The sequence below is a fragment of the Populus nigra genome, chromosome 11 (assembly GCF_951802175.1).
Source record: "Populus nigra chromosome 11, ddPopNigr1.1, whole genome shotgun sequence".
Classification (NCBI taxonomy): domain Eukaryota; kingdom Viridiplantae; phylum Streptophyta; class Magnoliopsida; order Malpighiales; family Salicaceae; genus Populus; species Populus nigra.
The window spans coordinates 15,508,075-15,521,342 of NC_084862.1; the positions used below are offsets into that span (position 1 = coordinate 15,508,075).

The following is a 13,268-nucleotide window of genomic DNA, read 5'->3' on the forward strand; positions in this document are numbered from 1 at the left end:
GTTTTTACATTTCAAAAGTATTTTTAAAAAAATTAATTTTTTTTTTCAAAAATATATGTACATAGAGGGGATTTGTTAATGTGCGCACTGCATAGTTCTTACTACTTTTTAGCCTTTTTATTTTTATTTTTTGTATGAACATCATTTATTTTTCTTATCGGTTTTTCATTAGATTTATGGTACTAGCACCAATTAATAATAATCTAATTTAAAAATTAATTAATTTATCCTTTTATAGTCTGAGAAAATAGTATTTAATCCTTTTGTTTTTATATAAAGTTAAACATGTGCATAGTAGAAAAGAAGATGCCAAAGCTAAATTTAAAAACAGGACCATCAAACACATCCTAACCTCTCAAGATAAAGGATGCAAAACTTGGAACAAAATCAAAAAAGTGCAATGCTGTGGAATCTACCTGACGAGTTCATTAAACCATGACCGTTCCAGGCGAAATACCAAGTTTAGATCAGTGCTTGTCAGTTGTGCGTCCATGGGAAGAACCTTTCATTAAGCAGACTTAAAGATCAATGCTTCAGTTGTCAATCACATTAATAATTTATTTTTTATGCTCTAAAACGGACTGGAATAGAACAGGCAAAAGTTTGTTTCTGGTGAGAAATGATTTTTTTATATAATATCAAAGTTTTATTAATTAAGTGATTAATTATAAGTTTAAATTTTATATTTTTTATACTTATACTATATAATAAAAATTAAACATAAAATATTGAAGTTACGTGAAAAAAAAAAGTAATAACTGCTTTATCCCAAGAGTCTTTCATGGTTGCGTTGCCCAGGTCGCATTGATTTTTATCCAGTCTTACCACTACATTATAATTATAAACGAAACTAAAAAAAAAAAAAAAAACTATAATAGCTCCTTTGTCGCTTTACTGTTCATGTCACTGCTTATAGCCAATGTTGTTTTTCTTGGGCCTTGAAACTTTTACCTATTTTCGTTTTGGTCACAAAACTATATATTTCTTCATTTACATCCTTGCAAGTTCTATTAACATGGCTCCATTTGCTGTTATCTACTTCGATTTTCATGTTCTCGCCTGTATCATATATCTTTAAATATTACTACATTGAATTAACAATCAATGTTTGTAACCCTCGTGACCCATAAACCGATCCTTGCCACAGCTAAGCATCGGCAGAGCCAACTAGTGGATAATAAGGTCAGTTCTCCACCTGCATGTTCTTCCTTTCAAGCAAAGCGTGGGCATCTTTGGCTACACTTACTTAGTCCCTGTTATTTATAAAGCTTATAATTTAGTTCAAGTCAATAAAAGCTTAGCAGTTTGATACAAAAGCTCATGGCCAAGTAAGAGATGTTTATTTTGGATGTAATAAATATTCATATTGGAACATAATATTCAACTCTCAAATCCCTAATCCAGTTCATCAAATAAATAATTGTTGATTACTTAAATAAACAATTATATAATTAAATACTTAATTATAAATTAAAGAGATGGACAATTATATATTTCTAAAATATTAATTACAATTATATTATAATTTCTTCCCTAAAATTTTTCAAAATATAGTATTAGAATTACATAATGTTAGGTTTTAATATATAATTAAAGAGTCTCTCCTGAACCAAATAATAAAAATATTGTATAACTCTTTTGTATGAATTGTAAATCCAGGGACTGTTTTGGTCCCTGACTTCGTTGATTTGATTTGAATATATTATTTTATTAGTCCAATTATAAGTTGACTCTACTATTGCTGACTTGCATTAACTGGAAATTTCACTTGAAATTTACGTAGGGCTGTTTTCCTGGTTTTTTCTACTTAACATGAATTGCAAAACTGTCATTGACTTTACTAGCAAAGTATTTGCAAGAAAGCTAAAGAATTAGAGTTTTTCAATTTCTAAAATAAATAATACTTTTGTTCTTCTCTAACATAACAAGTTTTTTTTTTAATTATACTTATAAAAATTACATTAAAATTAATTAAATATCAGGATAATAATATAAATTTCTATACCATAATAAGTCAATATATAATTAAGCAGTTTGTAATGTTACAAATCTGAGTTACTTTCTATCATTTACATGCAATATAGTCACCGAATAATTAAATAATTTACAAAATAAATGAATTTTTATTGTAGAATAAGTAAATACTAATATCTATAACTAGAAGTAACTATAATTACAATATTTTAAAAAAAAGTATAATAAAAAACTCGTGTGTTAAATAAGAAACCACTTCGGTTTTTCCCTACGCGAAGTCCACTTTATTTGGTGGAGTAATCATATTTACCAAATTGGTCTCATTTGGAACTCACAAAACGGTATGCTCATCTAATGGTCCAGCTTATTTTGAGAATATGATCGGTCAAGTTACGAACAATCAAGAGGCATAATGCTATATATGAGGCGTGACGTGGTAATTGCTAATATACAATGGTTGTCAAAATTAATCATGATACCACTCCCAGTGATCTTTTTAACACTTTCATTTCCACATCATGATCAATTTATCAGAATTTATTTATAAATTAGATAAGATTCAAACCTAGGAGATTAAAGTGTAAAATAAAGAAAACACCCTTGACAATCTAATTAAAATAATTAAAGTAATGAGTACATGCATGAAACAAGATAATTAGTTGATGCTGAATTTGTTGATATTGTGACTATTCAAGATAATTATAATCTACAGGTAATTGTATACCATAAATTAATATCAACAAAATAATTGTATTCAATTGTTTGAAGTTAAACCAAAAAGATACATTCCATCAAAAAACTAGAAGAGAGTGAACTAAAGAAAATAAAAAGAGAATGAACTAACGAAACTTTGTGATATATGTTATGAAATTATGATAATTTTGTAAAAAAAAACCAAAAAAAATATATTTAACAAAAATAAAGGAAAAAAAAGCTATTAAAAAAAGCTATTAAATCTTATTTTAGTATTTTTATAAGATATGCAAAATAATAAAAATGGTAAAATAACATTTTATTTAGTACTCTTTTTAAAATAAACATACAAAATAAATTTTTTTATTATTATTATTTTGAACTTTCCATTCAGCATCTAAATGGAGTACCGAACACGTACTAGCTCATAATGGAGCGCAACATGGAATCTTGAACTTCCTTTTATCTACCCCGGTGACGTAAAAAGTTAGCAGAGACCTCCATTTTATGCTGTACTGTAGTACGTGGGCGAGGCTCCGTAGACATATTATTAGCTAGAAATTTGGAAGCTTTAATTTACTTGTTTTTGAAGGTTAGGAAGAAAGACTCCCTATTCTGAGCCAACAGAGTTTGCCGCCCACGAAATCCCTTTATCCCGCTGTTAATTTTTTAATTGCGCGTATCAGGTGTTTGATAAAATTCCTCAACTGGAAAAAAGAAAAACCATGTTTAGAATGCTTTAGTCCTTTTCGAGTGGAAAGTGGAAATCCCTATTCTGAGCCAACAGAGTTTGCGGTACACATTAAAGAATATGGGATCCATGTGATGAAGTCCGATTCATTTTAAGTAGAGATACAGTGATACCTTCAGCACCGTCATATCATCTATTTCCTTATTTCTCTTGTGGTTGAATTACAGTGTCATTAAACCCGATAAAAATAAATAACTCATAAAAAATTGTTTAAAAAACAATTTGAAACTAATTAATATTAAGAAAACCAAAATGAAACATGCGATGAAAATCAATTCAAAATAAATAAAATGCTTGAAAAAAATCAATCCAACCTTTTCTTCATAAAAAAGTAATTGGATATTAATTTAGGCTAAAAGGATGAAATAATGAAAGAAAAAAGAGTTTGAGGGTATTCCTTATATTGTTCAAAGGAACGCAAAAATGCATTCCAAGTATGAAGTGTTTTATTGTTATAAAGTTTTTCAAACTTTCAATATATAGAGAGAGAAATTAAAAAAGAAAAAAGAGCAAAAGGAAACAGCCCCCATCTTTCTTTTCCCTTTCCCTTCTTTACACGGCCTACTCAATGAAAAAGCAAACACCCCATTAGATTTTCCTTCAGTATGAGAGTGAGAATGAGAATGAGGTAATTTCGACTAATACTCGACAGGACAGAAGACTTAAAGATAAAATAGCTTTGATTTACAACCACGAAATCCTTTTATTGGGCTGCTAATTTTTTAATGACGCGTATCAGGTGTTTGATAAAATTCCTCGACTGGAAAAAAAAAAAACCATGTTTAGAATGCTTTAATCCTTTTTGAGTGGAAAGTGGAAATTCCTTTCACACTTTCCACTCAGTGTGAAAGCGGGAACTACTATGAGAGCTTCATGCCACTTTCTATCTTAGATGTAATTGCTTTGGCAAAAAAATTGAAATAATTATCAGAAAATTGAAATAATCGCTAATCTCCTGTGTTCATTTTTTTTTTTTTTTTTACCCTTAGCATGATACACAGAAAAGAAGAACGCGTGGTTCAAGAGAAAACAAGAATGGAGGGGAATCAAAATCTTTGTTTGATTTTATGCTGTGTTTTTGGTACATTGATCAACAATAGCCAGCTTGGAAGAGCTTGATAGCAATAACCTTTTCGACCTCAATAAATAATGTTAACGCGTGGATCCAGTTGTTGTGGAAACTTTGCAAAGGATCTGCATTATTATAAAGAATAAGAGCAACGGAAGAATATTGTTTGAAGATGAACGAATAGCAGCAACTGTAGTCCCCTTGGGAATTGGAACTATGCATATATTCATGCCTGCTCATAGACAAAAGCAAGTCATCGATAGCAAGTACCTTGAAATTACCACTCCAAATTCCAGCTCAATACCAATACGCGCTTGAGAAATTTCCTTGCTTTATTTTCCTGCATGTGTTACATTTTTATCTTTTATAATTATAATTATTGCGTTGCTAATAATTTGCAAGAAATAATCTCTTATAGGAATATAATCTCAGGTTTCTCTGAAAAGGGCTTGAGAAAACCTAAGCATAGCATATAATCTCTTATAGGAATCTCTTTATTAAATCATCAAAATATCAGAGTATATTTCCAAATACTATTACTACAGTTTATATATATATATATAGGAACAACTAAGCAGAGAAATTATCTTTTATTTTCTTGTTCTTTAGCTTCCGTTTCGGCTTTGGCTTCTGATTCTTTGGCTTTAGGTACAACCTAAGTAGGTAAAGCTTCTGTTTCTTTGTTCTTGTTCCTTGATATATATACATTCTCAATTTCATAAAAAAAAAATTAATTAGTCCTTAAATCTTAAAAAATAGTATTTAATCCTTATGTTATTATATTCATTTCTAATTTAATTTTTTTTCATCCATTCATCTTTTTATTTATTTAATAGCTTAAGTTCTTAGATAAAAGATAAATAGTTTTACTATTAAAGGCATTTTTTTTAAATAAAATAATATTAAATTAAGCATGCTCAACATTGTTCAAATTATTAATTAATTATAATTAACTTGAGGTTTAGAAGAAATAAAAGGGAAGGACAAAATTATCTTCCCCACAACCATAGACCTAACCCCTTTCCAGAGCAGTCCCCTAGTAAATGGAATGATGGTCCCATAATTATTAATTAATTATAATTATCTTTTTTTTTCCAGTCCGCCAAGCATTTTGGTCTTCCTCGCCGGACCATCTTTGCACGAGAATCACACTGTTTGAAGTATCATTAAACTTGATAAAAATGAATAACTGGCAATAATATAATTGGGATTTAAAAAAAATTCATAAAAAAATAGCTTAAAAAAACCAAAAATTAAACAATCGATAATAATATAGTTAAAATGATAAAAAATTGTTTAAAAAGCAATTTGAAACCAATTAATCTTAAAAAAAAAACAAAATGAAACATGCGATGAAAACCAATTCATGAAAAAGTAATTGGATATTAATTTAGACTAAAAGGATGAAATAATAAAAATAAAAAAAGAGTTTGAGGGTATTCATTTTATTGTTCACAGGAACGCAAAAATGCATTCCTAGTATGAAGTGTTTTATTGTTATAAAGTTTTCCAAACTTACAATATAGAGAGAGAGAAATAAAAAGAAAAAAGAGCAAAAGGAAACAGCCCCCATCTTTCTTTTCCCTTTCCCTTCTTTACACGGCCTACTCAATGAAAAAGCAAACACCCCATTAGATTTTCATTCACTATGAGAGAGAGAATGAGAGAGAGGTAATTTCGACTATACATAGAACTCGACAGGACAGAAGACTTTAAGATAAGATAGCATTGATTTACAACCATGGCTTCAAGGGCCTGGAATAGGACCAGGTAAAATTCATGTATCTATTAGTTGGCAGCAGTTATCATTCGGCCCTTGCCGCCCACGAAATCCCTTTATCCTGCTGTTAATTTTTTAATGACGCGTATCAGGTGTTTGATAAAATTCCTCATCTGGGAAAAAAAAACCCATGTTTAGAATGCTTTAGTCCTTTTCGAGTGGAAAGTGGAAATCCCTTTCCCACTTTCCACTCAGTGTGAAAGCGGGAACTACCATGAGAGCTCTATGCCACTTTCTATCTTTAGATGTAACGGCTTTGGCAAAAAAGAATCAAATAAAAGTTAGTTTTCGCATTGTTTTAAAATATTATTTTAATATATATTTTTTAAAAGAAATTTAAAAAATAAACCCGACATGTCTCCTACGTTTTAAAAAAGAACGGTTCAAGGCATAATAATAACAGAGGGGAATAACCTTCTGTATGTATTCGAGTCATAAAAATTTAAGTTCTTTTTATAGTTTCAGGTTCAAGTTCTTGGTTGTTTATATAATGGTTACTGGAGGTTTATATAATCATTAATTTCAGGGCCCATAGAATTAGTCGTAGTGCATGTAAACTGACCCGAATACCCATATTAATCAAAAAAAAATAATGAAGGGGAATCAAAATCTTTGTTAGCAGTAACCTGTTCGACTTCATTAATGCTAACGCGTGTATCCAGTTGTTGTGGAAACTTTGTAAAGGATCTCGAGGAAAAAAAAAATGATTGCATTGCTAATAATTTGCAAGAGAGAATTCTTTCACTGAATAGAAAAATATTATTTTTAAAATAACAAGAAGTAAATTTAAAAATTAGTATTTTTTAAATAAAAAACTAGAAATTCCTGATAATATTGAATAAAAAATAAAATAAAAAAATTATTCTTTTCAAGTAGAAAAAATTATAAAAGTTTAATAAAACTGAATAGAAATAAATACAATTTCCAAACTAAATAATGAGGTGTATATTTTGAAACTACATGATTTTCTTTTTTAATTATATCCTTTAAAGTTATTTATTTTTTTTTAAAAAAAACTCGTTAGTTTGCAAGTCCACTGCATCAAATTTGCAAAATCATATGGCCCATTGATAGAAGGTGTGTTGAAGCAAAATCTGTTTTATTGATCATTAAAAAAAAATGATTGCATTGCTAATAATTTTTTTGGATTGCACGATGTAATTTATGTATTTGCACAATAGTCGTGTGATTTACATATATTTTATTTATATTGAATGATATTTTTCCATCCTACATTAACCATAATTCTATAGGTAGAATCACCTTCGAAGTGACTAAATCTGCTTTAATATATTTGAGATTCACGCAATGCCACTCTCATCGGTATTCTAAAAGCGAAGAGAAGAGTAGAAGCAATGTGATAACTATAGAGGTGGGAATTGATAATTTGTGGTAATAATTGTTTTTTAAAATATTTTTTTATTTAAAAATGTATTAATTTAATGTAAAATAATAAATAAAATTTAAAATTTTTTAATTGTTTTTTAAAATGTAAAAACAAAGAGGATATAGTCAACCTCTTGATGTCACTATTAATTATTGATGTCGATTGATGCAAATGCTAACACCAGCGAAGAATTAAGAGGCCAATAAGCCAAAGAAAGAAGACTCAACTGTACGTGGAAAATTATGCCATTTGATTTGATATTGCAATTCAACTGCCAAGACACCACGGCTGATAGATGTAGACAGCTAGCAGTAATGAACAGGAAAAGTTAAAAAAATTAAAATATTTCATGTCTTCACAGTCGTTTAGAAAAGAAACAAGATCAAACCTTGGTTTCATTTTGTCAGTTGACTCCAAGTCAATGTCTAAATCTCCTCTAAATTCCAAACTGGGTCACCCAGCTCCAAAGAACACTCATACTCCAATATCAGCAAGCACCACGAAAGTTACCACTCTAAATTCCAGCTCAATAATTTATTCTTTGACAATTATTGCATTGCTAATAATTTGCAAGGAAACATACTCGCAATAAATAAAGCCAGCAAAGGCAGATGTGTTTGTCTATATATACATGAACCGCTGATTCGATTTGAACACCCCATTTCTCCTATTCAATAACTTCAGTTGCAAAACTTCTATCTCCGATTGCGGCAATTTCATAGCTAACTCTTTGTTATACACAGGTATATACGGCTAACTCTTCTTTGGTTCTTTCTTGTTTTAATTTCTCTCTAGTGTTTCACTCTCTTCTCTCCACACATAATAGCATAAGCTCAGCTTGCTATTTATACACGAATTCAAAACAAGAAAATTCAACCTTCAAGTGTGAAAACGGCTGGCAGTTGTGGCGACAAACAGCTGGTGGCTGGTAGCTGACAACTGGACGGTTGGTGGCTGGGCAGTGACAACTGGTGGCTGCCTTCCTTGATCTTCTAGATAGATTGAGTTTAATACAATGTAACTTCAGTTGCTATTGTCTTATGCTCTCTCATTATTAAGCTTAAATTGCTGTATTATCTTCGATGATCACTTCACATGTATCAGCAATTGCTAATTGATTGTTCCTTAAATTCTGCAGCTGAAATGACAGAGCCAGAGTCTTCTCGTAGTAGACCAGAAGGGGCCTATGATGTCGTCCTGAGTTTTAGAGGAGAAGATACTCGCAAGACATTTGTAGATCATCTATATACTGCCTTAGTCCAAGCAGGAATCCACACTTTTCGAGATGATGATCAACTTCCTAGAGGAGAAGAAATCTCCGAGAATCTTCTCGAGGCAATTCGAGAATCAAAGATATCCATAGTTGTCTTCTCAAAAGGATATGCTTCATCTAGATGGTGTCTCAATGAACTTGTAGAGATTCTGAAGTGCAAAAGGAAGAAAACCGGTCAGATTGTTCTTCCTATATTCTATGACATTGATCCTTCAGATGTGAGAAAACAGACTGGCAGTTTTGCAGAGGCATTTGATAAGCATGAAGAGCGTTTTGAAGAGAAGTTGGTGAAGGAGTGGAGAAAAGCTCTTGAGGAGGCTGGAAATCTATCTGGATGGAATCTCAATGATATGGCAAATGGGTATGCCTTTTTTCCAAATTTATGGAGTCACTATACTTTACATTTTTCAATGTGAAACAATAAAATACTTAATTGACTTGCTATCGATGACTTGCTTTTGTCTATGAGCAGGCATGAAGCAAAATTTATCAAAGAGATCATCAAGGACGTGTTGAAGAAATTAGAACCCAAGTACTTATATGTTCCTGAGCACCTAGTAGGTATGGATCGGCTTGCTCGCAATATTTTTGACTTTCTAAGTACTGCAACAGATGATGTACGCATTGTGGGCATACATGGGATGCCAGGAATAGGAAAGACAACTATAGCACAAGTTGTATTTAATCAACTCTGCTATGAATTCGAGGGAAGCTGTTTTCTTTCGGATATAAATGAAAGATCAAAACAATTTAATGGTGGTCTTGTTGATTTACAAAAGCAACTTCTTCGTGACATTTTAAATCAATATGTTGCAAACTTCGATTGTGTTGATAGAGGAAAGGTTCTGATCAAAGAACGACTTCGTCGCAAAAGAGTTCTTGTTGTCGCTGATGATGTGGCTCATCCGGACCAGCGAAATGCATTGATGGGAGATCGAAGTTGGTTTGGTCCCGGAAGTAGAGTAATTATTACAACAAGAGATTCAGATCTTCTTCGTGAAGCAGATCTAACATGTCAGATCGAAGAATTGGAACCAGACGAGTCCCTTCAGCTTTTCAGCAGGCATGCCTTTAAGGACACCAAGCCAGCAGAAGATTACATTGAGCTTTCGACGAAAGCCGTTGGTTACTGTGGAGGACTTCCTTTAGCTCTTAAGGTTATAGGAGCTTGTCTGTACGGGAAAAACAAAGATAGATGGGAAAGTGAAATTGACAACTTGAGCAGAATTCCAAACCAAGATATTCAAGGAAAGCTTCTAATAAGTTATCACGCACTTGATGGTGAACTACAAAGAGCATTCCTTGATATTGCATGCTTCTTTATTGGTATAGAGAAAGAATACGTCGCAAAAGTGCTAGGAGCCCGTTGCCGCCTCAATCCAGAAGTTGTTTTGGAAACTCTCCGTGAAAGGTCTCTGATTCAATTTCATGGGTGTAACATTAAAGATAAAAAGCAGTTGTTTGGAGAGATGGTAGCCATGCATGATCTATTACGAGACATGGGAAGGGAGGTCGTTTGTAAAGCGTCTCCCTTGCTTCCAGGAAAAAGGACCAGAATTTGGAATAAAGACGATGCATGGAATGTACTTGACCACCAGAAGGTAAGAGCTAAATGCATACACGAAAGCATAGTCATGCGTATTTTCTAGTCAAACTTATTACAAATAATTGTATTAAAGCTGTATTGTTTTTTTTTAGGGTACGGAAGTTGTAGAGGGTCTTGCACTGGATGTCAGAGCATCAGAAGCTAAATCACTTAGCGCAGGATCATTTGCAGAAATGAAATTCTTAAATTTACTCCAAATCAATGGAGTATATCTCACCGGATCCTTCGAACTGCTTTCTAAAGAGTTGATGTGGATTTGTTGGCATGAATGTCCTTTGAAATATTTTCCATCTGATTTTACCGGAGACTATCTAGTTGTTCTTGATATGCAGTACAGTAACCTCAAAGAACTATGGAAGGGAAAAAAGGTGCGAAACATGCTGGAATCCCCAAAATTTCTTCAGCATGTAATTTATATTTACATGTTATGACTTTCTATGATTAATTGTCATTATTTTACTCTCTATTATGACAGATTCTCGACAAGCTAAAAATCCTTAATCTCAGTCATTCTCAGCACCTTATTAAAACACCAAACTTGCACAGTTCAAGCCTAGAGAAACTAATTCTAAAAGGTTGCTCAAGTTTAGTTGAGGTGCATCAATCAATTGGACATTCGACGAGCCTCGTTTTCTTGAATCTCGAGGGATGTCGGAGTCTGAAGACTCTCCCTGAAAGCATTGGTAATGTAAAGTCTCTTCAAACTCTGAATATTTCTGGATGTTCACAACTTGAGAAATTGCCAGAACGCATGGGTGATATGGAATCCTTAACTGAGCTGCTAGCCGATGGGATTAAAACTGAGCAATTTCTCTCTTCAATTGGGCAATTAAAGTATGTTAGAAGGTTATCATTGCGTGGATGCAGTCCGACTCCACCAAGTTGTTCTTTGATTTCAGCAGGTGTTTCAAATTTGAAACGTTGGCTGCCAACATCTTTCACTGAATGGAGATTACTGAAACGTCTTAAGCTTTTTAATGGTAATTTGTCTGATCGCGCAACTAACTGTGTTGATTTTAGGTGTTTGTCTGCTCTAGAAGAATTGGATCTAGATGGAAACGAATTCTCTAGCCTGCCTTCTGGGATCGGCTTCCTTCCCAAGCTAGGGATCTTGACAGTCCGTTTTTGCAGCAATCTTGTATCAATCCCAGATCTTCCCTCAAGTTTAGACTGTTTGGTTGCATGTGATTGCAAATCATTGGAAAGAGTAAGAATACCAATCCAGTCAAAAAAAGAACTACTTATAAATCTATATAACAGTCATTCGTTAGAAGAAATTCAGGGCATTGAAGGTCTAAATAATAGTTTCTGGAGTTTAGAAGTTGATAGGAGGAGCGGGCATTCACCAAAGAAATTACAGAAGAGCGTTTTTGAGGTACTATTTCTTTCGGTCTCTCTTTCGCACAACAATAAACACACACAATTGGCACATGCATTGATTAATGTCTAAAATCTCAGCATTCCTTGAAATCAATATGTATACAGGCAATAATCATTATTATTATTATTTTATTTTAAAAAATAAATATCATGTTTAATAATATTTTTTATTTTTCTTATTTAATCTAAAAAATTAAATATTATCTTTAATAATATTTTTTATTAAATATTTAAAGTCTGATTGGTTTTATTTTTTATTTCTTGATTTTATGATAATATATTTATACAGGCAATGTGCAACGGTCGTCACTCATATCGTATTTGCCCCCTTTCTGGTAAGATGCCAAATTGGATGAGCTACAGTGGAGAAGGATGCTCATTGTCATTCCATATACCTCCAGTCTTCCATGGCTTAGTTGTTGGGTTTGTCTGTCCAGACCCAAATTATTATCCCATGGAGACTCGCGTTATTATTATTATAAGAAATAAAAGCAATGGTATTCAATTGTTTGACGATAAAGAAATAGCAGAAACTCTCCCATCAACAGGTGTGGGATGGATAAGATACATAAGTAGAAGTGAAATGGCAATGGAAAATTACTGTGGAGATGACGAATTGGAACTATGCATTTCTTCAGTGCCATCACTGTATGCGGTGTACAACGGTTTGCAAGTCAAACCCGTACACGTTGAAGAATGTGGGGTCCATGTGATCGCAGGGAAGTCAGATTCATTTGAAGAAGCGGAAGTGGGAAGAGATACAGTGATGCTTTCACCACCGCTGTGTCATCTGCTTCCTCATCCCCATTGTGGTTCAATTACAGCGTCTACACCTAAGCAATGGAGTGACTTTTTATTTGCGAAGCTGCAAGAACTTTCCTTCGATATGTGGATTTCTGGTAAGAGCAAATATTTCCTTTATTTATTTTTATTCTATTATATTTAATTTATGAGATTAAATATTATCTTTAATGATTTTATTATTATTATGTAATATAAAAAATTAAATATCATCTTTACTAAAAACAAATATTAAAAATTTAAGGCTTTTTGGTAGGAATACATATTTCCTTTAGTTATTTCTATTTTATTCTATTTAATTTAAGAGATTAAATATTATATTTAATAATGTTTTTATTAAATATTTAAAGTCTGATTGGTTTATTTTTTATCTCTTGATTTTATGATAATATTTTTCTTTTTTAATTTTAAAAAATAAATATTATCGTTAATAATTAGATCTATCCAATATCACTCAAAAAATAAATTATATCTTTAATAATTATTTTTTGAAAAACAAAAAGCCAACAATCACTAACATATTTTATTAAAATCACTTTAGTTTATTTAGAAAA

The 13,268-nt window shown here is 31.8% G+C and overlaps 1 protein-coding gene across 6 annotated transcripts in view; it reads left to right on the forward strand.

Annotated features, from left to right (window-relative positions):
* The first annotated feature begins 8,062 nt into the window (after positions 1-8,062).
* LOC133668352 (disease resistance protein RUN1-like) overlaps positions 8,063-13,268 on the forward strand; it is a 40,689-nt gene continuing 35,483 nt past the window's right edge. For 3 of the 6 annotated variants that reach the window (XM_062088131.1, XM_062088133.1, XM_062088138.1), the window contains exon 1: positions 8,063-8,397. Coding sequence is in view for 3 of the 6 variants with exons in the window: in XM_062088135.1 (XP_061944119.1) it covers positions 8,798-9,288; positions 9,400-10,528; positions 10,626-10,901; positions 11,009-11,908; positions 12,203-12,812 (3,406 nt within the window). In the remaining 3 variants the exon portion in view is untranslated. Of the gene's footprint in view, positions 8,398-8,480; positions 8,672-8,792; positions 9,289-9,399; positions 10,529-10,625; positions 10,902-11,008; positions 11,909-12,202; positions 12,813-13,268 lie in introns of all 6 variants that reach the window. The other 3 variants (XM_062088135.1, XM_062088137.1, XM_062088134.1) reach the window with 3 other exon arrangements.